The sequence below is a fragment of the Hippopotamus amphibius genome, chromosome 4 (genome assembly GCF_030028045.1).
Source record: "Hippopotamus amphibius kiboko isolate mHipAmp2 chromosome 4, mHipAmp2.hap2, whole genome shotgun sequence".
Taxonomy (NCBI): domain Eukaryota; kingdom Metazoa; phylum Chordata; class Mammalia; order Artiodactyla; family Hippopotamidae; genus Hippopotamus; species Hippopotamus amphibius.
The window spans coordinates 7,962,055-7,989,094 of record NC_080189.1 but is presented as its reverse complement, the minus strand read 5'-3'; the positions used below and the strand labels follow the sequence as shown (position 1 = coordinate 7,989,094).

The 27,040-nt window shown below is 41.9% G+C and overlaps 1 protein-coding gene across 1 annotated transcript in view; it reads left to right on the top strand.

The window, feature by feature from the left end:
• CNTNAP2 (contactin associated protein 2) overlaps positions 1-27,040 on the top strand; it is a 2,049,865-nt gene that overhangs the window by 1,792,996 nt on the left and 229,829 nt on the right. The window contains exon 16 of the mRNA XM_057731238.1: positions 6,686-6,856. Within this exon, the coding sequence (XP_057587221.1) occupies positions 6,686-6,856 (171 nt within the window). The remainder of the gene's footprint in view (positions 1-6,685; positions 6,857-27,040) is intronic.

Genomic DNA, 27,040 nt, shown 5'->3' with positions numbered 1-27,040 from the left:
AAGTTTCCAGAGAGAAAAAAATATGAGTAATGCAGGAGAAGAAAGTTTTCCTCTATCCTCTGGGGGTCCTGGCTGGGTTTAATTAACAGGAAAAAAGCATACAAATTTATTTAAATTTTACATGACACGGGAAACTACATGAGGAAATGAAGACCCAAAGAAATGGTTAAATCTGAGTGTTTTGCCGCTCCATTTGATGAAGGGTAGAAAATCATGGAAAGACGGGACAGGACAGAGTGTGAGCTGAGTGGAGTCAACCTTGCAAGGCCTGTTCCTCGGATGCCTCTCCGCCCCTTTGTCTTTGGAGATGAGGATGCTTCTTTCCTCTGGGGAAGTAGGGCACCTCACGTGAGAGTTTCCTGACCTGCTTCAGAGGAAGCCCAGAAAGTCCTCTGCACCTGCCATTCCCCACATCACTTCAATTGGAAATACTCCATTTCCCAAGGTGCCGTACTTTGGGGTAGCACATGCTGAACCCCATCAGTTACATGCACAATGTAGTGATCAGAAAGCATTAGCTTTCTCAATAGTGACACCAAGAACTTGAAGATAGTGGAGAAATGCCTTTAAAATTCCCTGGGAAAATATCTTTCTGGAGTGTCTCAATTCTATGTGAAAGCAGAATAATGACTCTCCAGAAGGGCAGGAAGTTAGGAAGTTGACTTCACACATCCCTTTTCTCAAGAAGCTGCTTAAGGATGTGCTCCATGAAAATGAGGATGTAGATCTAGAAAGAGGGCTCACCCAAAGTCAGAGAGACCCAGGAATTGGGGCATTTAATACTGAAAAGGGACAAAGGGGAAGGCCCTGCAATAAGGGCAAAAAGGAGGTCCCAGGCCAGGAGCTGTGCAACTGCCCTGAGAAGAACCAGCACAGACAGCAGCAGAAGGAAGAAGGGCTGGCACATGATGCCCCCAGGGGACAAAAATGTGAGTGCTAGATTGCCTGATGTGTTGAATGTCAGAAGTTTTTGAGAAGAGTTTTTCACGTGTGTTGGAGAATTTGTAAAGAATTCATGACAGATATAAAGAAAACTAGGCAAATGAAAAAAATAGGTAACTCAATTCTAGAGAAACACAAAATTATACACAAAAAGAAAATATGATTAGATTTCACTACTTGGCTTATTCATAAATAATACTTAAATAGTCCTAAAAATATAAATATTGAATTTCAACATAACCCAAAATCTATGATTTAGCTATTTGGGGAGAATATGGAGAAAGGAAATCGGGAGGTAGGCTTGTAAAAACACTTGCATTTAGGAAAGTCAGAAGAGACTATTTAAAATGCATAAATTAATAAATATCTACACAAGTAGTTTTTAGAAATAAAGGGATACAAAAAAAGAGCTGTCAGTAAGAAATTGTGTTTTTAGGGGGAGGGTGGAACAGGGAACAGCATTTTGCTATATCCCTTCTAGCACCACTTGACTTTTAAAACCATGCACATGTAATACTTTGTAGGAAATTAAAATCAGGCTTAAACTTAATTGCTGCCCATCAAAAAAAATCCTTAGAAATTTTGAAATCAGGATCCCTTGCTAAATAATCACCGGTGAGATTAAAGTAATTGTCTGTTAAAGAACTAGGGTGAGTGCAGGATACTGCCTTTTCTACCAATGCCTGACTGAGGTTTGAAGTGATGGTGGGTGTCAGCAAGGACCCAGCCCTACTCTCCTTCACCAGCTGGAAGTACCTTCCTGGTTCCTCTGCCCGCCTGAGATGAGCCCATGCCTTGCCCAGAAGGTGCTTTAAAAACTTCTCATGTGACCGACTGGTTTTCAAGCTGGTAGAACTGTCAACCTCACCCCAACGGTTCTGCCCAGGCTTTGCTGACTGTTGCCTCTGCCCTGGGCTGGGTCCCTGACCCCTTTCCACTGCCTCATTGTCCTGTTACAGTGGACTGGCCCCTCCCATCTCAGATGTTTCCTTCTGTTCCGCTTCCCACTTGCCCTCTCAGTCTCCATCCTTGCCCACTCTGCCTGTCCACGTTGGCCGTGCCGCCACCTGCCGCAGTGCCACGCTTGCCACCCAGCGAATCTCGTTCCCAACTTGGTGTTCTCAGCCAATGTCACTTTACCCTCACAACGCTGACCTTGAGAGCAAGTACAAATTGCGGCCATTTCAACCACCTTGAGGTTATAAGCCCATCAGTCTTGCAGATGTGTGGCATTGTTCAATGAGGTCTGTAGGGAATAATAGGAACTAAGTCGTGGATAAGGAAAATGATAGTTTGCTAGCAGGAGCTGTGTCCAGTTATAGCAGGTGCTAAAGCAGCATTAGCTTTTATTTATATTTATTTAATATCTTTAACACTCAGGTTTCTGTAAAGTAGATTTTGTCCCATGAAGACTTTGCATATGGAGTGGAATTGGATATAATTTACCCAATTGTTTCACTTATCCATTGATTGAATAATTATTTATTGAGTACTTAATATGTTCCAGAGCCAAAGGTTACAAAGATGAAATGGTTTTCTCCCAGCTTTCAAGGAGCTTATGGTCAGCTGGGAGCAATATAAACAAACAATAATAATGCGATATGCTCCTCGCATCAGGAAGTGCAGTGAGCACTAGAAAAAGCACCCATGTTATCTTGTTATAACCAGAAATCCTGGAGATTGGGCAACAGACTCAGAACAGGTGTCATAGAAGTTCATCAGGGTCTGGACAGCGGTTCCCAAACGTTCTTATTCTGCCCCCACTCATTAAATCTTTTAAGCTCACATCCCAACAAGATTACTTATGAATTCTATCCATGCTCCACTGCACTCATATATTGTATACATTATCAAGTATAACTAAAATAAATTTTTTAAAAGATGAGGTTTAAAAAAATCTAAATAGAATTTCTGGTCTCCTCCGCTTGCTGCCCAATGACTCCCCTTCAGCATCTCCCCAGAGTAGATACCTCGACCGACGCCACCAGCCAGGTCCAGGTTAGAGTTCTCACTGTTGCTGGTCAAGAATCTGGACTTAGTCAATTCATCCAGAGACTGGGGACAGCCCACAAGCAATGACTCCAAAGATGTCATGTGATCATCCAGACATTTCCGGAAGGATAATGGATAACCACTGTTTGTACAAAGCATAGTTTCCCTGTGAATATATCCATTCCAGAGGCCAAATTAATTCGAAGTTCCTTAGTGAGCATAGAATGAGAGCAAGTGGAATTGTGATCTGTAGGGATATTTCAACAAATGAGAATAACAGATTGAACTGTCCTTCTCCTCTCTGGGGATATTTCTGTCTGAATAATCAGCACCGGGCCTCAAATAAATACTGACATGTTTTACTTTTACCTTTCCTTTTTTCTAAAATCATTTTAGACAACTGCCTTTCTGTTAATACATCACCACCTCAGAAAATAAGAATGCATTTGATTGGATTGAAATTTTAAAGTGTTAATTACATCTATGTCCTGGGGATACAGCCTAAAGAGACAGAATTGCTTTGCTTTCAGGTTGAAGCATGGCTGGGAACTGATCCTTGCTGGTTCCTAGGTTGCTGAAAGGCTCTCACCCATTAGACGAGCTGAATTCTGCCAGCCCCGGGGACTCTTCATTCCCTCCTAGAACTCCAGTTGGTGAGAGGTTGCACCTTTAGCTTTTATGTTGAGAGACCTTCATTTTCAGCCAGCTGGGAGAGGTGAGCCTGCACTCCTCTCACCAGCCTTAAAGGCAGATCTTGAGCTGGGAAGAGTGCTCAGGGCTCAGATGATAGCAACTTAAACAATAGTTAAGATTCTTCCTTTTCAGGTATTTTTCTAACAAATATTGTATCACATCCTTCTTCCCAAGAGGAAACCAGTCTGTTTTTCTCCTACTGAAAGCTATGATATTGCAATTTTTTTAAAAAAGAGCTTAAAGCTGCACTAAGACTTTTGGGATACTTTCAACATTGAACTCCACCCCCACTGTTTTTACCTTGATGGAGACATTTACAAACATATTTTGCACTGACTTACTGCTTATATTTTGCCAATCACTTATCTAGATGTCACCGTATCCTAGATGTCCTAAGAACAAAGTAGATAGCATTAATTAAATGAGGATGCTTTAATATCTCATCATATAGCATCATTATATCTTTAATTTGAACTTATGGCATAAGCATAGCAGTACCGACACACAGTTAACTCTTTTTAAGAATAGCAGTTGAGGGACTTCCTAGATGGTGCAGTAGTTGAGAATCCACCTGCCAATGCAGGGAACATGGGTTCCATCCCTCCTCTGGGAGGATCCCACATGCCATGAAGCAACTAAGCCCATGCACCACAACTATTGAGCCTGTGCTCTAGAGCCCATGTGCTGCATCTACTAAAGTCCATGTGCCTAGAGCCTGTGCTCTACAAACAAGAGAAACCGCCACAATGAGGAGCCCACGCACCACAATGAAGAGTACCCCCGCTCGCAGCAACTAGAGAAAGCCCGTGTGCAGCATCGAAGACCCAACACAGCCAGTGAATTAATTAATTAATTTAAAAAAGAATAGCCGTTATTGCATTATTTGCATAAAAGGAAGGAAAAAATATGGTAGATAGAAACTAACAGAGTAAATGTAGTTGATTCACTGTGTTCTTTGAAGGAAAGGTATGGCAAAAAATCAGTTTTTAAAAAAAAACATATTTTAGATGTTAAAATTTTCCACAGGCAATTTACTGATCTTGCAGGCTTTTACTCAGCAACTCATGAATCAGGCAGCCTCCAATCTAGTGGAGAGAAAGGAGCGCCGAAGAGTTGTACAGGCGAGGGATTTTTACAGACCAAAGGGAGCAGAAACAAGGAAGTTATACTGGGCGTATGCTGATTGGTTAAAGCAGGGTTGCTCCCCTTACCTGAGCAGAGGGAAGGCTTGGAGCCGGTCAGGTACCCTGAGTAGGGCAGGCAAGTGCTGATTGGGTGGCCTGGGCCTTCCTTCTCTGGGCAAGCCAAGCACAGAAACTCAGTTAAGTTTACTTTGCTGACCTGGGGCTTAGCACGAGTGACTCCATCTTGGGCCTCACCTGGTGACTTTAACATAGGTTTAGTATTAACGGTAAAGGCTTTAGTAACTGTTTTAAAGTATTTCCATGTATTTTGGTCCCTGGCTGTGCTGGCAAATGGACTCAGAAATGTGCACATTCTAAAGGAATTTCTCCCCTGGAGAGAACGTTGGGAGTCAGCCCTTGGTCTCATATTAAATTCTTGGTCCATCTGTTCTGAGGGAACGTGAGCCCTCCCGTTTGGGGCTTTTATTTTGTCCTGTGAACTGCCTTTCTCCCCGGGGCCACTGGCTACTGCCAGGCAATGAGTAGGGAGGGGGGTGGGTGCCACTGTGTCTACCCCATGCGTTCAAGGGGAGAGGCTGGTTATGAGCCCTCAGGTGGGCTCAGCTCAGCACTCCTGCCCCCCTAAACAGCCACAGGGCAGAGGGTCCCCTGCAGTCCCCAGGGAGGAAGAGGCTGGGGAGGAGACACTCCCTTTTCAAGCAACTCGCCTCTGGGGGTTGGAGCAGGATGCGTGGGGAGATGACTGGCCAGGGCCCCACCTTTTCCCTCAGCTCCTCGCTCCACAGGGCTTCTGCTTTTCTCAAGGTTGTGTGCCTGCTGCCCCTGCCCCTGGTGTCTGAGCAGCTGCTGGCCAGAAGCAGACGCTGCTTATTCCAAGGCAAAGGCACATGAGAAGCAGAAGCAGGATCCTAAAGACCCCCTTCCTAGTCCGTCCCTCTAGGTCGAGTCCGGCTTCCCCTTGCATCAAACTTAAGCCTGAGTTCAAAACAGCCACACCCCCACCATGGGATACCAGGGGCCTCTCTCCATTCTCTCCTCTTTTGTCTTGTACTCTTGAGAGTCCCTCCAGGACTGCTCTGAGTAGGGTTTATCAATCCTTAATCAAATATTTTATATACAAGTGTGAGTTAAAAATTATCTGCACTCCGGTTACATTATAACTTCTGTTGGCCACACTGCCTTATCCGTGCTTTCCATTCAAGGCTGCTGTCTCCCCAGTCACTGCTGTGTGGGTGTGAACATCAGTTCATTTGTAATTGCAGTGCGAGCAAAAATGGATGCCCCACCTGTGATTTGCATGAAAGAAGAGCAGCGTGCAGTGATTCGTTTTTTGTGGTCTGAGGGTGTGCACATCTGCACACTTCTGCCCACAGTGTTGACACTCTGCAAAAGCTTTGTGTTGAGGTGTTAAAGCATCCTCCCTATAGTCCTGATCTTGCTCCATCAGACTTTCACCTGTTTGGTCCCCTGAAAGCAGCCCTACAAGGACGAAGATTCACTTCTGATGAAGAAGTGAAGACAGCAGTGCATTCCTGGCTCTCAGCTCAGCCCAAAACACTTTTTAATGAGGAAATATGAAAGCTTATTGACAGGTGGAGGACAAATGTATTGAAGAGCAAGGAGATTATGTCAAAAAATGATGTATTTGTCTTTTCTAAAAGTAAATTAAAATAAATTCTACAACCAGAGTGTGGATAATTTTTGACTCACCCTCGTACATACACATATTACAACTTTTGGAAAGTCAGAGATTATGTTTGTGGGGATTTTGTGCAATGTTGTTTGGCAGGTAGAGAAGAAACAAAGGCTACTGTCAGTAGAAATGTATTAAAACTCAGGAAATGGATGTCTTTTACATCACTGCAATGATCAAGTGTAAATTACCCTGTTTTCTTTCTTTGTTTCTTCCACAGGGAATTACTGGAATGCTGCTTCTTTCCCAAACCCATCATCCTACCTGCACTTCTCTACTTTCCAAGGGGAAACCAGTGCCGACATCTCTTTCTACTTCAAAACATTAATCCCTCGGGGAGTGTTTCTTGAAAATCTAGGGAACACAGATTTCATCAAACTCGAACTGAAATGTGAGTATAAATTCTTTGTCAACTCATGAATAGCTACTCTTGTCACTTCAAACTGATCTTAACCCTGATTATGTAATTTCATTGGCTTCAAATGTAAATGGCTTCCTTTGTTCCAGGAATGGCACTAGAAGGTAATGAGAAAGACCTAGGCTCCTGTGCTCAGATTGCTCACCAGGAAGCAGGCACAGACAGAGATTCCCACAATGCTATTCGAGGAAGATGAGGGATAATAACTTGCCCTGATACTATGGGAGAAGAATGTGTATTTTTTTAATTGAAGTATAGCTGATTTACAATGTTGTGTTAGTTTCAAGTGTATAGCAAAGTGATTCAGTTATATATATATAATATATAGATATATTCCTTTTCAGATTCCATTATAGGTTATTACATGCTATTGAGTATAGTTCCCTGTGCTGTACAGTAGGTTCTTGTTGTTTACCTGTTTTGTGTATAGTAATATATATCTGTTAATCGCAAACACCTAATTTGTCTCTCTCCCACCACACCTGCTATCCCTTTTGGTGACCCTAAATTTGTTTTCGATGTCTTTGAATCTATTTCTGTTTTGTAAAGAAGTTCATTTGTATAATTTTTTAGATTCCACATATAAGTGATATCCTTTGGTCTTTCTCTAACTTATTTCACTTAATATGATAATCTCTAGTTCCATCCCTGTTGCTGCAAATGGCATTATTTCATTCTTTTTTATGGCTGAGTAATATTCCATTGTATACAAATACCACATCTTCTTTATCTATTCATCTGTTGATGGACATTTAGGTTGCTTCCATGTCTTGGCTATTGTAAATAGTGCTGCTATGAACATTGGGATGCATGTATCTTTTTGAAATAGAGTTATATACCCATGAGTGGGATTGCAGGACCATACAGTAACTCTATTTTTAGTTCTTTAAGGAACGTCCATACTGTTCTCCACAGTGGCTGCACCAACTGACATTCCCACCAACAGTGCAGGAGGGTTCCTCTTTCTCCACACCCTCTCCAGCATTATCACTTCTAGGCTTTTTGATGTTGGCCATTCTGACGGATATGAAGAATGTGTATTTAAAGTTACTTTTTGTTTGTGTTTATTCTCCAAGGAGACAGGGCTAAGAGTAGACAGAGGATTGGGTAACATGATCAGGAATAAGGAATAAGAGAGTGGGGGTAAAAACACAAACGAAAATGGGAATAATCAGAATTAGCATCTGCGGGAGCTCGTGGAGCAGCCCAGTGCTGTGCTCCAGAACTTGGAGTCTGCAGCTTGGCGGAAGAGACCCCACATCCACCCACCTTCTCACGGTTGCAGTTCTGGCTGATCTCGCCAAGCACATGGAAACTAACAGAATCTGAGCGAGAGCCAGTGCTGCCCAGTCAGCTCAGCCTGCCTCGGGTCCCGAAGACCCTCCCGCAGTCATGTGGCTCAGGATGCCCTCTGTGGAAGGAAGGGGTCACTGGAGCTGAGAAGGGCAATTGTCATTACCCTTTTATCCTCGGGGCATAGGTGCAGCTTCAGGAATTTATGTCCACACACTTCCAGGTTTGATGAACATTTGCACATGCCAGGCTCTCCTGGCTGTTCAGCCCAAGATGGAGCAGTCAGCAAAGGGGCAGCCAGGACCGGGAGGGGAAGCAAGGCAATGCCCCCGCCCCTCCATGAAACCCCAGTGCCTGCTCCCCACCGCGGTGTCCTTCCTCCCGCTCTGGGCTTCTTATCTGAGTGCCTGTGTCACCGGATCTGGTCCAAGGATGATCCCAAAACTATTTTCCAGAAATATCTGATAGAGTATTTTTCTCCTTTTATAGTTATAATTATGCAATGTGGTCGTTGAAAAAGGGACTCTTGGGTAACTGTCTTTCTGCTGAAATCCTATGGGATCCTTTTTGTAAAATGGTGGACTGTGATATGGCAGAAGGACATGGACTTTAGAATTCTCATTCTCAGGTTGAAATCCAAGACCTCGCGTAAATCACTTCATCAGTTTGAATCCCAATTTCCTCATCTGTAAAGTGGGGATGGTAATTTGTGGAGGTTGTTATGATGCTAGGATGTAGCTGGTCATGAAGCATTTATTTCAGTATCTAGTCGTTGCTGTAATTATCTTCCTCCCAAGAAAACTCATTATGGATCTAATGTGAACCAGATCTGATTGAAAGGAAGATGGAGAATAGTCTAGCCCTAGAATTAAAAAATAAATAAATAGAAATCCTCTCTTTTCATGAATTATGGATTGGAATTATTTAAAAAGGATTTTCACTTTCCACAAAAGCACATTAATTGAATCAAACTATTTTCTGACTTACACAGAGTTGGATTGTGTTTTAGAAACATCTCATGGCAAAAAAAAGGAAAATTGATGTTTCCATATCTGAGTAATTCTATAAGCTTCTATAAAATTAATTGGATTCCCTTGCCCTTGTTTTCTGTCCTCATGTTTTGTAAACCCAGGCCTGGGTTGTAAGAAGACCAGCAAAGTATAGAAAGAGCAGGCGTTTCTACTTAGCACCTACAGAATAGAATTGCACTTATTTCTAATTAAGAGAAACCTTCATAGATGTTTTCAAGTTTTCCCAGTCTTTCCATGATATGAAAACTCTGTGGCAGAGGGTGAGTTACAGTCTCATTTTGTCATTTAGCTCTTTTCTGTCATATAGTTTACTCTTGGGAAAGAAGTATGTGATATTCAGAGCACTGATCAGAGGCTGACCTCTCCTTGAAGTTCTTTAGACCTTCTAATAATTACTAAGGGTGGAAATACCTTTTATAAGATCCCTCAAATGGCAGAGATACCAAAATGTCCATCATTACATAGCATCTCCATTCAAGTTCAAAGGAACTTACAGGGTGAAAAAAAGGCCCATTTCTCTAATTGAGCAAAACTTCTTCAAAGTATACAACAAGCGATGTTTTTATGAAGAACATGGAGAAAAAAAATGATTGAGGCTTGCTTCTGCCCCATTTATCACATTTCTCCAGACTCCTCTCTACAGGATCCACAGGGCAGTGGGTAGAGATGGAGAATTCTCGCTGGCCCATCCCTCCTTTTCAGTGATGAGTCACTGCAAACCTAATGGTCCTGAAGTCAAACTTTTAAAAAGTGTCTCTACTTTTTTTCCCCTTTAACTTGCTAGGCTTTCTGATCTCTTTCTGATAGGAATTCAAATTTTGTTTCTCTACATGTGTCTCAAAGGAATTTTGTCACAGTTCATGCCTACATAGTGGTTTTCAGAGTAACATTTCTGTTAATTAACAATATTGTGCCCTTCTGTCAGAGTGCAAGATTCTTGACTCAGTGAGTCAGTTGCACGAAGTTAATGAGATACCATCAACATCTTAATGTGCAAATAAAAAAGCATGTGTGAAAAAAAAAAGCATGTGTGATAAAGTTAGAGTGATGTTACTCACTGGCATACTTTAAAGGAAAAATTTTAAGGCTATATTTCATTTATTTACTATCTGCATTTTTTCATTCATCCAGTGAGTATTTACTGGGTACCCTACCATGTCCCGGATGCTGTGCTAGGTCAAACATAGTTAAGTATTGGGTGCCTCTAGCATAGATGAGATTGCCCAGAACAAATGAACAAATATGCAGAGAGAGGAAACAAGGTGAAAAGAATGAAAACCATGCTTAAAAGGTAGAAGGAAGAAAAGTAGCTTGTAGAAGGCTGGCAGAGAAGTGAGAAGACAGTGATATCCCAGGGATCAAATAAAGAAAGAATTTCAAGAGAAAAAAAAAGTGTTTGATACCACTGAACTGAGAGGTCACTAAATAAGAACATAAAGGGCTCATCAGCTTTCATATGTAGAGGTCACTGTCAAAACGTAAGACTGTCTGCGGTGAGTGAACGTGGACACGGAGATCAAGGGATGGTGGCTTTGTTTATCATTCTTGTTGTTAGCGGTAGTGACTCGACTACGCATGTGTAAGAAGGAGGAAAATCCAGCAAAGAAAAAGTGGTTGGAGATATGGGAGAGAAGGGACTGGCTGAAGGAGTGAGGTTCCCAAGGAAGTGGGGATGAGTGAGACCCAGAATTAGGACATCTGAAGGGGCTGAGAGATACAAATCATAGTAAGGAGGAGAGCATAAGCCATGGACGAGTGGGTCCATTTCCAAATCAGAAATTATTTTTGTTTCTGTTGTTTTGTTTGCTTATTCTTTGGTAGTTATTTTTTAAATGGCAGAGGAGTAGTGCTTTAAAAAATATTCATGACCGACTGTAGGTTTACCCATTTACTTTTTTAGATTTCCCCATAGTGAACAGCTTGACTTCTCTACCTCCATTTTCTGACCAAGATGCTCCCATCTTGACCACGACCGTGGTCCCATCATCAGGCCACCTCTCACTGAGCACCTGCTATGTCAGAGACACTAGGGTGGATCCTGAAGTTTCCAAGATGAAGACAAGAGAACCCAACACCCCCACCTATGGAAGGAGACAAACACATTAATAGCAGTATGGATGCATAATGTTTGTTGAGAATTTTCTAAGTGCCAGGCACTCTTCTAAAGCTTTTACATGTACCAACATTTTTAGGTTTCGTAACAAGTTTTGTCCACATTTTACAGATAAGGAAACTGGGACACACAGGTTATATAGCTAATTTCAGATATTGTGCTTATGATCATTAAAATACAATAAATAAATTACAAGGATAGGCAAAAGATATTATAAATGTCCGGAGGAGAGATACATAACCCAGCCTGGGAATGAAGGGGAAGATGAGGTGATATCTGAGGCGGGTCATTAAGAACAGGCAAAGAAATTAGCTAGATGAAGAAGCAGGGGAAAGAATTCTAGCAGGAGAGCACAACACAAACAAAAGCATAAGGATGGGGAAACTGCTGGGTGCTTCCGAGCTGCAAATGTTTAGTATTGTTAGAGAAGGAAGTGTGACACAGTAGCGGAGGTTTTTTAGGCAAGTCTCGGGTCTGATTCTAAATATATACCAATAGTTATTGAGTTGAAATATTGAGTACCTGTTACATATATGCCAAAGAGGAACTCAAGAAGAATAAGACATGTCCCATCCTAGAGTCCCACACAATCTAGTGGGAGAGACTAGCATATAAAACAGTATTTTGGATAAGAGGAAATAAATATTAGAGCAATATACTGTGGTGACCCAGATGAGGCAATAATTACTCGCTCTTGATTGGAGAATAAGAACAGGTTCTTTGGAGATTATGTGATTTTAACTGAGCCTCAGAACAAGTGGGAAAGAACATTTTAGGCTCTGGATGCCAAAGGAAGAAACTACAGTGTAGATGCATTGATACATCACAGAGGTGTGAAGTGCATGGTTCACTGGGGCGGCAAGGGCTGTGGAAAACCATGTGCACCACGGTATCTCCACGGCCAGAGCACTGCCTGGCACATGCCAAGTAAGCATTTGTTGAGAGAATAAAATGAGTGAATGAGGTACTGGTCTAATGGAGAACGATGGAAAATCTAGGTGGAAAAGCAGATGACCACGATCAGGGCACCAGTGATCAAAATGACAAAGATACGTTGAAAGGTAGAGGAACAGATCATCATTGGAGAAATTTTGGAATTCAAGGTTTCACAGGAAGGCAGTTTGGGCAGTAAGAAGGTCTGGCCATGCACATGGGTTTCTGGGTTGCATGAAAAGTTTGTAGAGAAAGTCAGGGAACTGGAGGCCAGTATTGGCAGGTCATCCACATCACTGCTGAGACTCCTAGTAGCCTTGGCAACAGGTGCAGCGGACAGGGAACCTGTGAGCCAAGCGTCACAGTCCCCGGGTTCAATGATGGCAGCAACAAGCACAGGAGAGGGAGTGTCACAGGAGGACGCACTGCTGAGCGAAGGCTCTGGTGCCATAGAACGGAAGTGCTGAGGTCAAGCGTGCACCCAGCTGCCCTCCTGACCCCAAGACGTGGGCCCCTGGGGAGGGGGTTGAATGGTTGATGGGTAGGTTTTCCTAGAGGTAAGATATAATCAGAGAAAGTGTTTGGAAGTGTTTGATGATAAATAGTGAGCGTAGCATTTTTTATTTTTGTTTAACAATTTAAAAGAGTTTACACAGTGGGAAGTTTTTGAAGGGGATGTTCACTGCCTAGGAAACATTCAGAAGAAGCAACCAGAAACTTTTGCAATACTTTAGCATAAGCTTCCATGTTGACTGAAGCTTGAGCTTTCTCAGATATCAGGATGACTTGGAGAATATATTTGCACTTAACTGGCATATCTCCACAAAATTGTGGTGGCAGCAGTGCAATGTCCTGCTAATCTTGGGGAAAGGTATTAAGGAAAAACTTTCATTTCCCAAGATGTCGCCTTCTGCAACACACATGCTTGAGAACGTTGCAGAAGAAAATGTTCTGCAATATATAGAAACTGATGAATCAGAAGAAATAAACTAATGGCAATTTATCTTCAACTATTTCAGAACTGGAACAACTTTTTATATTAAAAGAGCTTCACTTGTGTAGACATGAGGAATGTCTAATTCCGCTTAACCAGCCTCTTGTGCCATGGGGACATTATTTAGAGTGTTTTTTCTTTTATAAATTTTGTGAGTGTTTGCTAATACAAATCAGGTGTTAGCACCTGGATTTTTCCTTTTAACTATCCAAGCCATCTTAAGTTCTCCATATAGATTTAGGAAGAATTTTAGTGTTTCTACTACTTTGCAAGTCTCACTATGAGTTCAATTTGTATTAAAGATTTGGAAATCGAAAGAATGATTGTGACTTGGTCATTATAATACATAGGGAAATAATCACCTCCTTAAAAAAAATTTAAACCTGCACAGCAACACTATTGTGATTTTTAAATTTTTAAAAAATTTTTTCTAGCTTCTGATTTAAACTTTTCAATTTCAATTCTGGACCAAAAAATTTCAGAGATGTAAATAAAGATGAAATTTGTGCTATATTAAGGCTATTTAATATGTTAGCTGTGTGCATTGTAAGTATTCAAAGATACACAAAAAATTGGTAAAGTCAAATTGAATGTACCCAGGTTTTTTTGCCAATCTTACTGAAGGGACAGTTATTTGAGTACATGACATAGGTGCCCTAGAGTTAAAAGAATAGACTTTAGAGTAGGATGTCCTCCTGATAGGAAAAATTGCCCAAGTTACCTTAGATATTACTGATCCACTTGTGTCAGCTGATTTGGAAATTTCTAGAAGGACTTGGGAATGCCTCTTAAGCTGGCCAGATGGAGTCACCTCTCTCTACAGAGCTTGTGTTCCTGCCCTTCCTTCTCTACACTCCAGAGGCATCTAGAAGACCACCTCCCTCTTGAAATCCTGCCCACACGAAAGATTTTTTTTTACTGCATCCTAACTTAAAATATCAAACATAAATAAAGGAGAAATCTTTCATTTTCCTAAAAAAAAAAAAAGACATTTCTACAAGACAATTAATTTGGTGCATTGCCTGGAAAATAATAGGCATCCTCATTAAAGAGCATCTTCACATAGTGTTTGTCTAAAGGGTAAATGTTCTCTGTCATTTCTATAGAAAAGTACTGAAGTTACTTAGAGATTTTTTCTGGTGGAATTTCTCTTCTGCCTCATTCCCTTTGATTCTAATGTTTTCTGCATAAGTTATTGTGTGTGATAGTCCACAAAATCTTTCCCTTCAAAGAGATGGCATGTTAAAGTGTCAAAAAGACCAACTACTAGAATCAGCCTGCCTGTGACGAGCTGGAAGGTGGACGTCCTAAGAGGAAAAGAGACTGAAGAAGCTTGGATTCATGCATCCTGACCTGAGACAGAGCTGAAAGAACGAGTGTGCTATGGTGACAATAGTAAACACATGAATTAGTGAGAAAAAGTGGAAATATTTGTGTGGAGTTATAGGAAGGTTAGAGACCTTACACCTGCCACTCTAGACACTACAGCATCTCTGCAGGCTTGATGTTTTGTAAAAACAAATGCTTCAAGAGGGAAGAGTTGGTGCCATCATCAGTTAGTGCTTGTTTCTAACGCTGGAGAATTGATCCAACGAAGGATGACACTTGGGACCAATTAATTCAAAGCTGGCTTAAAAAAAAAAAAAGAAGATACAATAAATCAGGGAGCAGAGCTTCATTTAAATATAGCGAGTGACTGGGGAAATTAGTTGAAATAGCTCAAAACCAGAAATATCTCAAAGGGCCAAAGGCAGCTGTAAATACAACGCTGGGCTCTTACAAGTCATCACACAAACACCTAAATTAAAGCATGTGACAAAACATTGGCCAACTAGATGTCAACTGGAAACCTTGCAAAAGCAGTTTTTTACAAATGAAGAGTTCTGGGAGTTATCTTCTTCAAGACAAGTTTTGCTCAAATTACAAAGTAATTTTTAACAGCAATCGAGACAGGAACTTTGAGGAGACAGGGAGAAACATAAAGGCTTGCATGAGATCTAATAGAGGATGAGGGTCATTGCTGGAGTATATTTTTATTAGAAACTTTAAGAAAAGAAGATTTTTTTATCTCTATGATATTCATGTTTTGTTATTTTTTAAATTTTCTAGTTTAGGTACTTCCCGACTTACAAAGGGATTGTATTATAGGAGTTTCTGAGCCTGTTATTCAGATCCTGGAATGTATCTTCCTATAGATATGACATTGTAAATGGCACTCATATTCCACAGCAAACTGTAAGGAGCTTTGTTGTTTGTCTGTGTTTTAAGTGTGGCTGAAAATAGAGCTGCGTGTGCCAGCCTGAGGGTTCTGGGCTCCAGAGTCCATTCAGTGTAGAATGGAAATGTTGCAGAATAAAGGGAATTTCTTCACATACCTCTGTATGTCGAGCTTCTCCTGGACAAGCTTCTCAATAGGAAAAGGTTTTGTTCTTCTTTATGATAGTCGATGCACAGCCCAACCTCTCCTTTCTTTGGGAGCTCAGTTTGGTAGGGTTAGTAAAGGAGGTGGCCCAGACATCCAGAGGGTATACAGTCTAAAGCTCCCATGTGGCTCCCAGACACTTCTCTTTGCTCTAAAACTTCATAGTTTTATGAATTACAGAATTCCATTAATTCATTCAAATGTCATATTACAGCCTATATGTTTTTGAATGATGGCAATGTTGTGACACAGAGCTGGGTATGCAAACGAGAATATAAGACCATTTGATGCCATGCATCCCTTCAAAATTCCAGTGGTCTGAGGGAGAAGATCCTTTGGTTATATTTTTTAATCTTATGAATAAATATTTTAAATGTGATGAGGTCATAAGAGATTTAGGAATAAGAAATATTCTTGTTTAGGACTAAGTTAAGCTGCTATAACAAATAAAACCCCAGGTGTCAGTGACTGTTTAGCAGCGTCATCTACAGGCTGTGTTCCATGAAGTCCTTCCATGCAGTGATTTGAGATCAGGCTCCTTCTGTGTTGTGACTCCACCATCTCCTTCAGCCTGGGAGTTTCTAAACCAGTTGGCAGAGAGAAGGAGGGAGGTGGAGAAGCGTTCTCTCTTCTTACCCACACTGGTCCCGAGGAGGCACACACTCCTCTTGTTCCCATTCAGTTGGCCGTGACTAGTCACATAGCTCCACCTGGCTGTCCAGGGACCAGGAAACATAGCTCCCGGATGCATGGCAGCTTTTCAGGGGTCACGGTGGGAAGGAGAAGACAAACTTTTCACGAGCAGTTAGCAATCACAGGTACTCTGGCCCAAGAAGCAGTAAGCTTTCACTTTGTCTACAGACACCAAGGTAGGTATCCAGAAGATGCAGCATTTGAATTGCCTTGAAGGATGACAGGCAAATAAATGGGATAAAAGCATTTTTCCAGAGAGTAAAGAAGTGAAGGAGAAAGATCATGGAGCATTTGAGGCATTGAAAGGAAGATAGCTAAAGCCCAGGGACTTGTTAAAAGACATTTCTTGTTAAAGTAATGACCCACCCACATATCCGTGTTAAGAGTTGGACAAAGGAAAGCTGGACCTAAAGCCTCTTAGGAAATTACTCATTTTACTTGCCTTTGTGGATAATGTTAAAATGATCAGATTTGGTGTTCTGCATCTCTGAATTTGATTCTTCTGATGAGAACTGCTGAGAATGCCAAATGACTTCTCATGAAGAGGGGTTGATATTTAGTATTCTCAGGGTCTTCGTGGGTAAGTGCAAGCAGAGCCAGTGACTAATAGAAAGAGTGTATAGCTGTCAAGTGTGATTACAACAGTGAACATGCTCATCTTGCATTCTGATTCCTGTAGACATTAGTTTAAACATCTGAACATGCTGGCACTTCAGACCTGTGAGGATTTCACTTTGAGAAATAGCATGCCCTTATTATTTGGGGCCATTTTTAATAAGGAAAAAACCTGGGCTTCCTAGGTGGCGCAGCGGTTAAGAATCCGCCTGCCAATGCAGAAGTCATGGGTTCGATCCCAGCTCCAGGAAGATCCCACATGCCATGGAGCAACTAAGCCTGTGTGCCAAATAAAAAAAAAAAAAAAAAAAATACAAGTTTAAAAAAAAAAAAAAAGAGGAAAAAACCTCACATCTTGTTCAAAATTATTTTATGGTAAAATTTGACCACTCTCTTTTTTTAAAAAAAACTTCTCAGGTATCCTAAGAACAAGAAAGAAGTAAAGAGGAATGTTTCAATCTAGTTTTAAATTCCCTCTGATTTTCTGTATTTAAATGAAATCTCATTCTTTGCATTTTGATTAACTAATTTCTCTGATTAAACACTTGCTAAAATTATAGAATAAAGGGGCTTAAAATGTCACTGACCTTTGAAAAAGAAATGAAAATGATCAGATTGTAACTTTTAAAAATTATACAAATAGTGTGTGTTTATTGTTGAATGATTTAAAAATCCAGAAAAGCATAAAGAATAAACCCCCCAAATCAGCTATAATCTCAAATTCTAGCTCTTGGCGTGCACATTTCCAGACATTTCTCTATGCACTTATATATAATTTTTTACAAAAAGGAGATCATAGCAGTACATACTGTTTGTAACCTACTTGTTTCAAGTGACGATATTTTAGAAATACATTTCCATGTCAGTTTTTTTTAAAACCCCACAAGAGTGATTTTTTTTCACCTGAGGGCAGAAGTTGTATCAGAATTTCCAAGGGAGCATGTGTAGTTTGGAAGATGATAATTTTGTATTTACAAAACAAAACAAGAAAGCTATTGTTTTGTTACACAACCTATAGAATATAACACAAAAAATTCTTATTGGCTGGTAGGATGTTTATCTGAGATCTTCAGGGCTTTGTTTTATAGCCCATCAGCCGCCTACATCTGGGCATCTCAGCATCAGGAGATGATAATTATGATTATTACATCAACAAACGGGAACACGGTTTAAAATAAAATTGGAAATATGGTGTCTCAATCACCAAGTACTCCATTTAACTGATTATCCCTTATCTTTGGGCTTAACTTTTAAAAGACAGATTTTCACACAGTCTTATCTACTGGCTTCCTGTTACTAATTCCCCTACTTACCTAAAGCATGGAGCATGCTATCGCTAGGTAAGACTTGCTCACATGCTCCGAATGGAGCAGCAGGGCAGACTAAAAGGGTGAACGTGGAAGACCTCACTCAGGAAGGCGGCACGAGGATGTGCCTGCTGGGCAATGCTCCTAATAAATGACCTGTTCCCAAAGCTCTTCCCTTCACTCAGCTTGTCGTCAAACCAACTGAGGCAGAAGCTGGCAAGTAGCTCAAACCTACCCACGACTGTTCTCTCAAAGGAGTGCTTTAGACAGAAACCATGATCCATTCCTTCATCAAATCATGAAAAAAGTAAAGGTGCTTGTCCGAACTTTGTACAAATTGGCCCTTAAAAATGTTCTCATGTGTTTTATATATACAATCTTTAGGGAGGCAAAACATTTATTTATTTATAATCAAGGAAGTGGTCTTTTCAACTATTATAACCAGAAATAAGAGAAAAGGAAGAGTACTTGGTGGTGAGTCGTTTTTGTTATTTAACATCCCATTTCCATGAATGCTTTGTTCAAGTAGAAACTGGTTGGCCCGACCACAAAGGACACTGTGCAGTGATATCCTGTCATTTTTCAGGGGTGAAAAATGCATGACCTGAGGGTCTGTTAACTCTTCTACAATGCTAATTGGGCATTTCTCCTAAGATACTTTCAACCTTGAGATTCTAAGATCCTGTATTTTTAATATTCAACCCCAAGATTCCTCATTTCTAATACTCATTACTAAACAGAAGATAAAGAACAAATTTAAGTAATCGTAGCTAGAGAAAAACTATTAAGATAATTTAGACCTTTTGCAAAGAGTCCAAGGAACTTTTGCAGAAGTCTTTCACTAAGAAAGTTGTTACATAGAAAGTGATTCTCCTCTCATCTCTCTCTGCTTTCCCATTTAAAATCTCTGCTGACCCCGTGGCATCGTTTCACTTTTTCTCCAGCATTTGTCCAATACTACAAATACTGTAGTTGAAGTGCATCTGGTGTTGTAATGGAAAACAGAATATATCTATTTTTATATTCTGAGTTCATAGCATGGAGAACATAGAATCTTCATTCAGCACTTTTTTTTCCTCATTAGAGAGGTCTTATCTGAAGTTATACCAAGCTGGCATTGAAAGAATCTGCTAGATAGGAAACAGTTTGCTGTAGAACAGAGAGAAAGAAACAGTGCCTGTGATACAGCCTATAGTCTGGGCTGAAACTCAGTCCATGGCAACCAAGAAACAGTCTGTTTTCCTTCTGACAGGCTTATTCACAGCTCTCACCAGCAGGCATGCACCTTCCAAAGCCTTATCCTTTTCTCCTTGGGTCTTTGGCTTTTACTAATGTTGTGTCCCCCTAAGCTTAGCCATCCGTAACTCAGTCACTTATAAATTACAATGGATTCATTGGCAGGTATGTTGTCGCCTTATAAGCTTCAGCTTGGTCTGTGTTAACACCTGTGAGCTTTTTTCCAATTCAAGCTGTTTTAGCATCCAGTTGTATTATCTCCTTTGGCCCTCAAATCCCAGATTCCATTCTCTTTGAACTCTCCATAGCCAGGTATCTCAGTAAACCTGCTCTCTCTGACATTGCCTGAAACCAGCCCCGTAAATCCCCCCGGTCCTCCACCAAAGCACATTTCCTCCATTGAGTGTTTCTCATTTTGCCGCACAACCTGATCTTGGTCAAGAGAAAAGCTTCTTTGGCACCCATCACCCCCTCAACCCACTCTCCTCTCCATCTCTGGAGAATCCTTAGGCATCCAGTTTCGTGGTTTCACTCCTGCAGCGTCTACATTTTCTTTTATCACAAATGTTCTATCCCCACAGTCACCATCTGGGACTTTCATTTAGTCTTCCAAACTGGCACTCTCTGCCCAGCACACAAGTCCCCATCAATTCCAAACATGGGGGAGTTTAAACCCTGACTACATGACCCTTACTGAGGACAGGTGCTGTTTCAAGCCACATGTCCATTTGGAATGCTTTTTGTCTTTTTCCTTTTTAAATAATATAGGTCCATTAATATTCAAGAGGTTATTCTCAGAAGGTAGTTAAATGCATGGAGAAAACTAAAATTAGAAAGGTTTTGCATTTTAAACACAGCTCTGTTTTTGCATGGCCAATGGTAACTCCCTTTTGCTTCCTTTTCTCTGTGGATGCCTTTGTTTGTGAAGTTATTATTTAACCACAATAAAAAGCTTAAAGGCCAAAATACATAAAGAGAAATATTTCTCATACTCAGGAGGTTATCAAGATACCAGAGATTTAAAAATGAGTTCATAGCATTGATTCTTAAGCTCCAGGCATTTCCTTGAAGAATTTCCAAAAGACTTCAAATAAATGTCTTCCTTGCCAGTGTTCATTTTCAGATGTGTTTAACACTGAGCTTTTGGGTGTGAATATGCATGTTTGGCTCTAAATTTTCCATACTCACAAACTAAGACTATAGTAAAGAAAAATAGGTTTTTTTCAATTTCCTGTATGATATGGAAAACAGTATAGCACAGTTAGAAAAACAGAAGCTCGATGCTTAGTTATAACTGGACGTTAGCATCTTACAGACTCAATTTCCTTATCTAGGCAGTGAAGGTAAACTTGGAAGTTGGACTCCATTCTTGGACGTCTTTCAGTTTTAGCATTGTTGGACTCGATTACACGCCTCAAAACCAAAGTGATTATGTTTGCAGAGAATTAGACCAACTGCAAACTTGGAAGGGCCACAGCTCACACAATATTTCACACACTCTGACACCATTGCAAGTTCAGGGGGTCCCCCAAATCACCCTCAGGTTCTATGATTCTCTAGAAGGACTTGCAGAACTCATCGAAGGCTGATCTCCTCATGGTTATGGTTATTACAGGGAAAGAATACAGATTAGAATCAGACAAGAAGAAGAGCACAGCGGGCAGAGACCAGGAGAAGCCCCAGGTGCCGAGCCCCCCGGGGGTGCTCTTCCTGTGGAGTCACGGACACTTTATTCTTCCGGAGGTGATTGTGCCAATACGCTTGGGGTCCTGCCAACGAGGGCAGCTCAGTGTTCAGAGTCTCTATTCCTGCCCTTTCCTTAGGAGTGGTGGGCTGCTCACATGGCCAGCCTCGGTTGCCAACCCCTCCAGGGACTGAATTGTGTGATGCAAACCCCTGGCCTTCCTCACATCGCTGGTCTATCCGGGGTGGTCAGCCTACCCTAAATACTATTTGACGAGGTTCCCCACCCAAAATACCATCTGGAAAGGCCAGCCTCCACCCTAAATCACATTGTTAGACTACCTGGCATGACCCAAGTCTCCCAGGCAGACAGAGACACCCTTACCAGGCATAACACTCCAAGGCTTTAGATATTATCTGCCCAAAGCCAAGGGCAAAGTCCAGACCCCTCCTTGGACAAGGTTAAACTCCTTACTACACAGTTGGAAAGTCTCTCGATGACAAGGAAGCAAAAGATTCCTAGGGCCTTCCTACTAGAATGAAGCTTGGCAATCCTAGCGTTTAAAGTCGTATTCCAGGACCACTTGCATCAGACTCACCTGGCATCAGCAAAATACAGACTCCACGGTCCTACCCCAACTTATTGAGTGAGAGGAGCCTTTGAATATGCATTTTAAGCATGTTTCCTTAGCAGTTTCTTATGTAGGCCAACATTTGAGAACTGTAATTATGATTCAAGGTCCTTGTTCCTAAGAGTAGGGTGAAAATAGCATGAGATGCAGAAATGGAGAAAATTCTGCTTCTGGCTCCACTGCTGAGTTTCTCTTAGACAAGTCTTTGTTCCTCAAGTGTCATATGTTTGGGAACAACAGTTGGCGCAGTTTGTTTCAAACAGACGTGACTCGTGTATCAAGTTCCTAGACTGAGAAATATACATGAAGTTACTCTATGCTCTCAGGGAAGAGGCTTATGGCATTCCTTATATATGCTAGTGTGTTCAGTTATGGTTTGCCTTAGGAAAATGCATGGATTTCTTTTTCTCAGAGTATCTAGATAATTGTTTGGCCAACATGGCAGGAGGGTTCCTATTCATTCATTCATTCATAAATTGTTGACTGCTTACTCTGTGTCAAGCAACATTCTAGGCACTGAACAAAAATGAACAAAGTGGAAAATGCCTCTGCTTAAATGAGGCCAGGAACACATTTATATTGTGCCAGGTGGCGATATGTGCTTTGTAGATCCAAAAAATTAGGATAAAGAGGAAAAGGCAGCTAAGGGGGTGTGTGGGTGTGGAGGTAACCTCCACACGAACGAACCTGAATGTGAGTGGCACAGCGGAATTAAGAAAATTCACACAAGAGTATAGGAAAGCATGGGGTCAGGGGACTCAAGACCAAGTCAGTCAAGAGCCCCTTGCTCTGATTCCCGTGGCATATTTATTGAGAAAGATCAAAAGCATTCTAGCAGGGACCAAATTATAAAACAAAATAATGAAAAACACAAGGCATGAGGCTTCAGAAGAGTCAAAACAGAACGCCTTGTGTATATTATCACTACTAGGGAGTATAGCTAAGCTTCAACCCGGAGCTGGCACCATCGGGCTTCGTGGCTGACTTATCTCAGTCGGTTTTCCTTTGAGATTGGTTCTGTTTTCAGAACATGTTTACAGTCACTCAGCCGTCATGTGCCCTCTGCAGGTGTTTCCAAGTTACCGTCCTCTGCATCCTCCCTGGTTTCCCACATGTGGGGGGGATGCTATTTATCAGAGAATGTTTAGGGAAGGAATTTCTAAAATGAGAGCTGTGCACAGAGGGGTAGAAAAGCAGTCATAGAATTATTTGGGTAAAGGGACCAGTAAGTGCTTCATCACTAAGTAGAGAGCAGTTTCACGATGTAGTGAAAGAGAGAGCCTTAAGTGATGGGCTTAAAGAAAGACTAAGAGGAGCAGACACAAATTCAGAGAGCACAAGCAGCAAAGAAATGGGATGTAAGGAGAAGGGGAGGATTTTGTAATGGTGGTGGCCACTGTTAGCATTAGAGGCATGTCAATACATTCATTTGGACTGATCCAGTAGAGGACAAATTCTAGATTCTGTACAAAGGAGGGTGGAATTGCTGGAGGGATGTCCTGGAGCAGCTAAGAAGGGATGGCACCCAGTGTGCAGTGGAGCACCTGACCTTGGATATGATCATAGGTGTTCTCTTTACTTCTTCCTCTTGTTCTTCACCTCTCTGATCCCCACAGTGACCTCATTTTCAGCCTACCTGCGTCTTCTCATAACCTCTCCTGTTGCCTACATTCTTTTGTCTGCTAATGTACACTTAGCCCTTCCTTCATGAAAAAGGAAAAGAAAGCAGAAAATCTATTCATAACATTCTCCACTGGTAGAGTGCGGTGAACATATCTGCTCTGCCTATTACTGGTTCCATTGCATGGATCAAATGAGATTTGGTGCAGAATAGCCCTGTGGAAGCTATCCATCCTTGAACTTCACTTTACAATGGAAGAAACAAATCATCATAAAAACTGCAACCATGTTGGCTGGTCTCAGCATGCTCACTTTGTGTACCTTCCCTTGTCTTTTTACCTATTCCATATTCAATGACCAATTTTTTTTCTGCTGCTTCCAGCTGACACTTTGAGTCTAAAGTCTGAATGTTATCTCACCTGCTGGGAGAACCCAGAGTCCAAAAGCCTACTATTCTGGTCAGCTGTTAAATTCGTCTCTCAGTACATTAAGCCTGGAGTGATTTGTTTGAGAAAACTCATGGTGAATTAGAATGAGAGCAAGTAGCGCTACCTGCTGGAATTACACTTGAAAGAGGGGAGGGGAGATACACCAAGAGCTGTCCATGGTTTTGTCCCATTCATTGCTTTGTCAAACGAAGTCATGATCCAGATGTGATCAAATATAATTTCTGCCATCTATGCTTGTTTCTAATGCCCATATGCCACCGTGTGCATTTCTCTTCTAATATCTCTTTCTTCTCTGTAGTGATCCAATATCTAACACTTTGAGTAAGACCAGCTATATTTCATGTATTTTTTTCTCTTAGAAATTAGATCATAGAATGTTCTCATTGAAGCGACCTTAGAGTTCATCAGTGTTTCCGAACACATTTTGCACATAGAAACTCTTAGGAAACTATAGTTGTAATCTCCTTTCAGATACCAAGAAACAGAGCCCAAAAGGTGACAAGGCAAAGTGAAGACTAGAACTCATAAGTACTAATTGCTAAACCGTTCTCTAAATCAGTTAAGATGCTTTTAGCTGCAACTAAGATGGCTTTAGCAATAGTGGATATCTCACATAAGCAGTCTTAAGGTGGCTCCAGGAATAATTTAGGGGCTGAACGATGTCACCTAAGACCCAGGTTCATCCCATTGCCCTCCCTGTTCCCCTCAGTGTGTCTGAGGTTTACAGATGGCTCCCCCAACACTAGGAACCACATCTCCACCCAAGGTCAAGGAGCGGAAAGGGGATGACTACGTCTTCTCTTATGAACTAATAAATTTGTCCCAAAAAGGCTTCTGAAGACTCCCCCTCACGTCTTATTGGCCAGGAGGAAATGATACATCCCATCTTAAGTGGGCTGCTGGCAGGGAGCTCAGAATGCTCACGTCGGGCTTAGACAGATCCAGATTCACCCTCTGGGCCCAGGTTAGGGCCATCCGTACCTGAAGCATAACGCTGTACGGAAGCGTAGTTTCCTGGGCAAAATCAGGCCGGCTCACAAGGAAAAGGGTGAGGGAGGCTACCTGTCGGGGCGGAATTCTCCGTGGGTCTCTCCCATTTCGACTTGTCTCCTGAACAAGAGGCACTGTCCGCTTTGTTCACACCTTTTAAAGGATGTGTGTATAGCAAACAGTCTTGGAAGACAGATTGTCTCCCTCCAGAACACAGGATAGATTTATTTCCTGCCCAGCATCATAAAGCTAATGTCTCTCCTGAGGACAAAAGTTAACCAGGTTTGCTAGCAGCCCCTGTAAAACTTAGGAGTTTCCTGAGGTCGCGGGTCCTCGGCTGTGACGCAGACTCCCTGCGTAAGCAGCATCCACCTGGGCTGTTCCTCGTGGCCCCCAGGGAGCTCAGGGGACCACAGCAACCAGGCGCGTGGACACTCATGCTGCCTGCTGTGCTGCGAAGCATGCAGGGCTCTGTCTCTGACCCAGGAGTCTGCCGTCTTCTGCCAGCATCTGCAAAACGATGGCAGGCTAGCCTGTGAGTTTGCAAGAAAGGTGCTTCCCAGTTCCTGACACTAAGAGAAAGGCAGCCATTCGTGTTTGCTATAGTGTTCTTTCTAATGAGCCATGCTAGAAACATCCAATCCTCACCTACTTATTCCTGGAAATAAGAACAGTTTCAATATGTCAGATAGTCCTTTTCCTCGGGCAGAAACAGGGCAACACGTCAGTCTCCACTGGAGACACACATGAAGTGAGGATGGTGTCGTCGGCTCTGGAGTCTTTCATGCTGCCTCCCTTTCGTTCGCTTGCTGACTCTCTCTGTAATTATCTCTTTTAAAATGCCAGCTCCTCTCACCCAGAAGACCAAGAGCAACCAGCCACAAACTGAACTTTAGAAGCTTTTAAAATACACTTGCCTTTTGGCTGGGAGATGGGATTTCTCAAAGGCAATGTCAGGGGAGCTGACATTGAATGGCTGAGAAAAAGGAACACTTGCCTTCACTCTCACGCAGGGCCTCACAGCCCCTTCCTCGGGAAGCACCAGAAGGGAAGGGAGACGGGCTGAAATTGCAAACATTTCTTCCACAGAGCCTGGATGGAGGCTCTTGCAGGAGGACTCTTCTCTCGGAGGCCCTCCGCCTTGAGTCCCTCTTACTGCACCCAGTTGGGGAGAGGAATGGGGGACCTTCTCTCCTTCTCTAGAGGGAAGTGTTCATGTTAAGAACAGGGGGTCTAGTGTGACAAGCAGAGAAGGAAGTACAGAGATTTCCTGGTAACTGCTGGTCCTCAGAGTTTCTCCAAATGGTGACAACTTAAAGACCTGAACAAAAATTCGTCAGAGCAGGAGGAGGGGAGTGGAGGAAATTAGAGCAGCATTAATCCCTCCAAGTCAAACCTTAGGGTTAAACTCAATTTATCCCTAAATTGTATATCCCTGATGGCTGTTGATGCCTTTAACACGAAGCCATCTTTCCTACTTAGCTCAGGAAGCTTTGTTCTCTGGCTATTCTGACAACCTACATTTAGCAATGAATCTGCTAAAACACAGCACTGCAAGAACAGAACAAATTCAATCTTAAAACCTGAGGTTACATTTTCCCCACGGACCGTGCCAGAAATTCAGGGAAAGATCATTCCATCCACGAGTCATATGATCGTCGACCCGTGTTCTGATCACCCTTCCGTAGAAACCTTGGTGAAGGTCGCCGGCCTCCATCAAGTCACAGTGACCCCAGAAGGCAGGAGCTCCTAATTCAGAGGAGAAACTTCACCAGAGCACATGTGGCAGCACCACAGGTGTTAAAATTAAAGTTCCCTTTCTAATGATGTAAAGGAACCAAACTCCTCGGTACAATTAGGTTGATTAAATTGAGCTCTGTGTCTGATGTCCCTGGAGCTCAGTAAAGTTAACGCAGCTTTCAGAGGGGACTGATCAGAGGTTGGAGACCGTCTAGGTCCTAAGAGAACCTGGCCCACTGCAGTTTTTTAAATTAGAAGTCTGATTGCTTGCAACATCATCTCAAAATGGTACCAGTCCAAAGAAGCTGAATTTTTCATTAGCCTGGGGGAAAAAAATGAGAGATATTTAATTAAACTGCTGGTAGATTAGGCAAAGGCTCATTGATAGACAGAGGAGCTGAAGCTC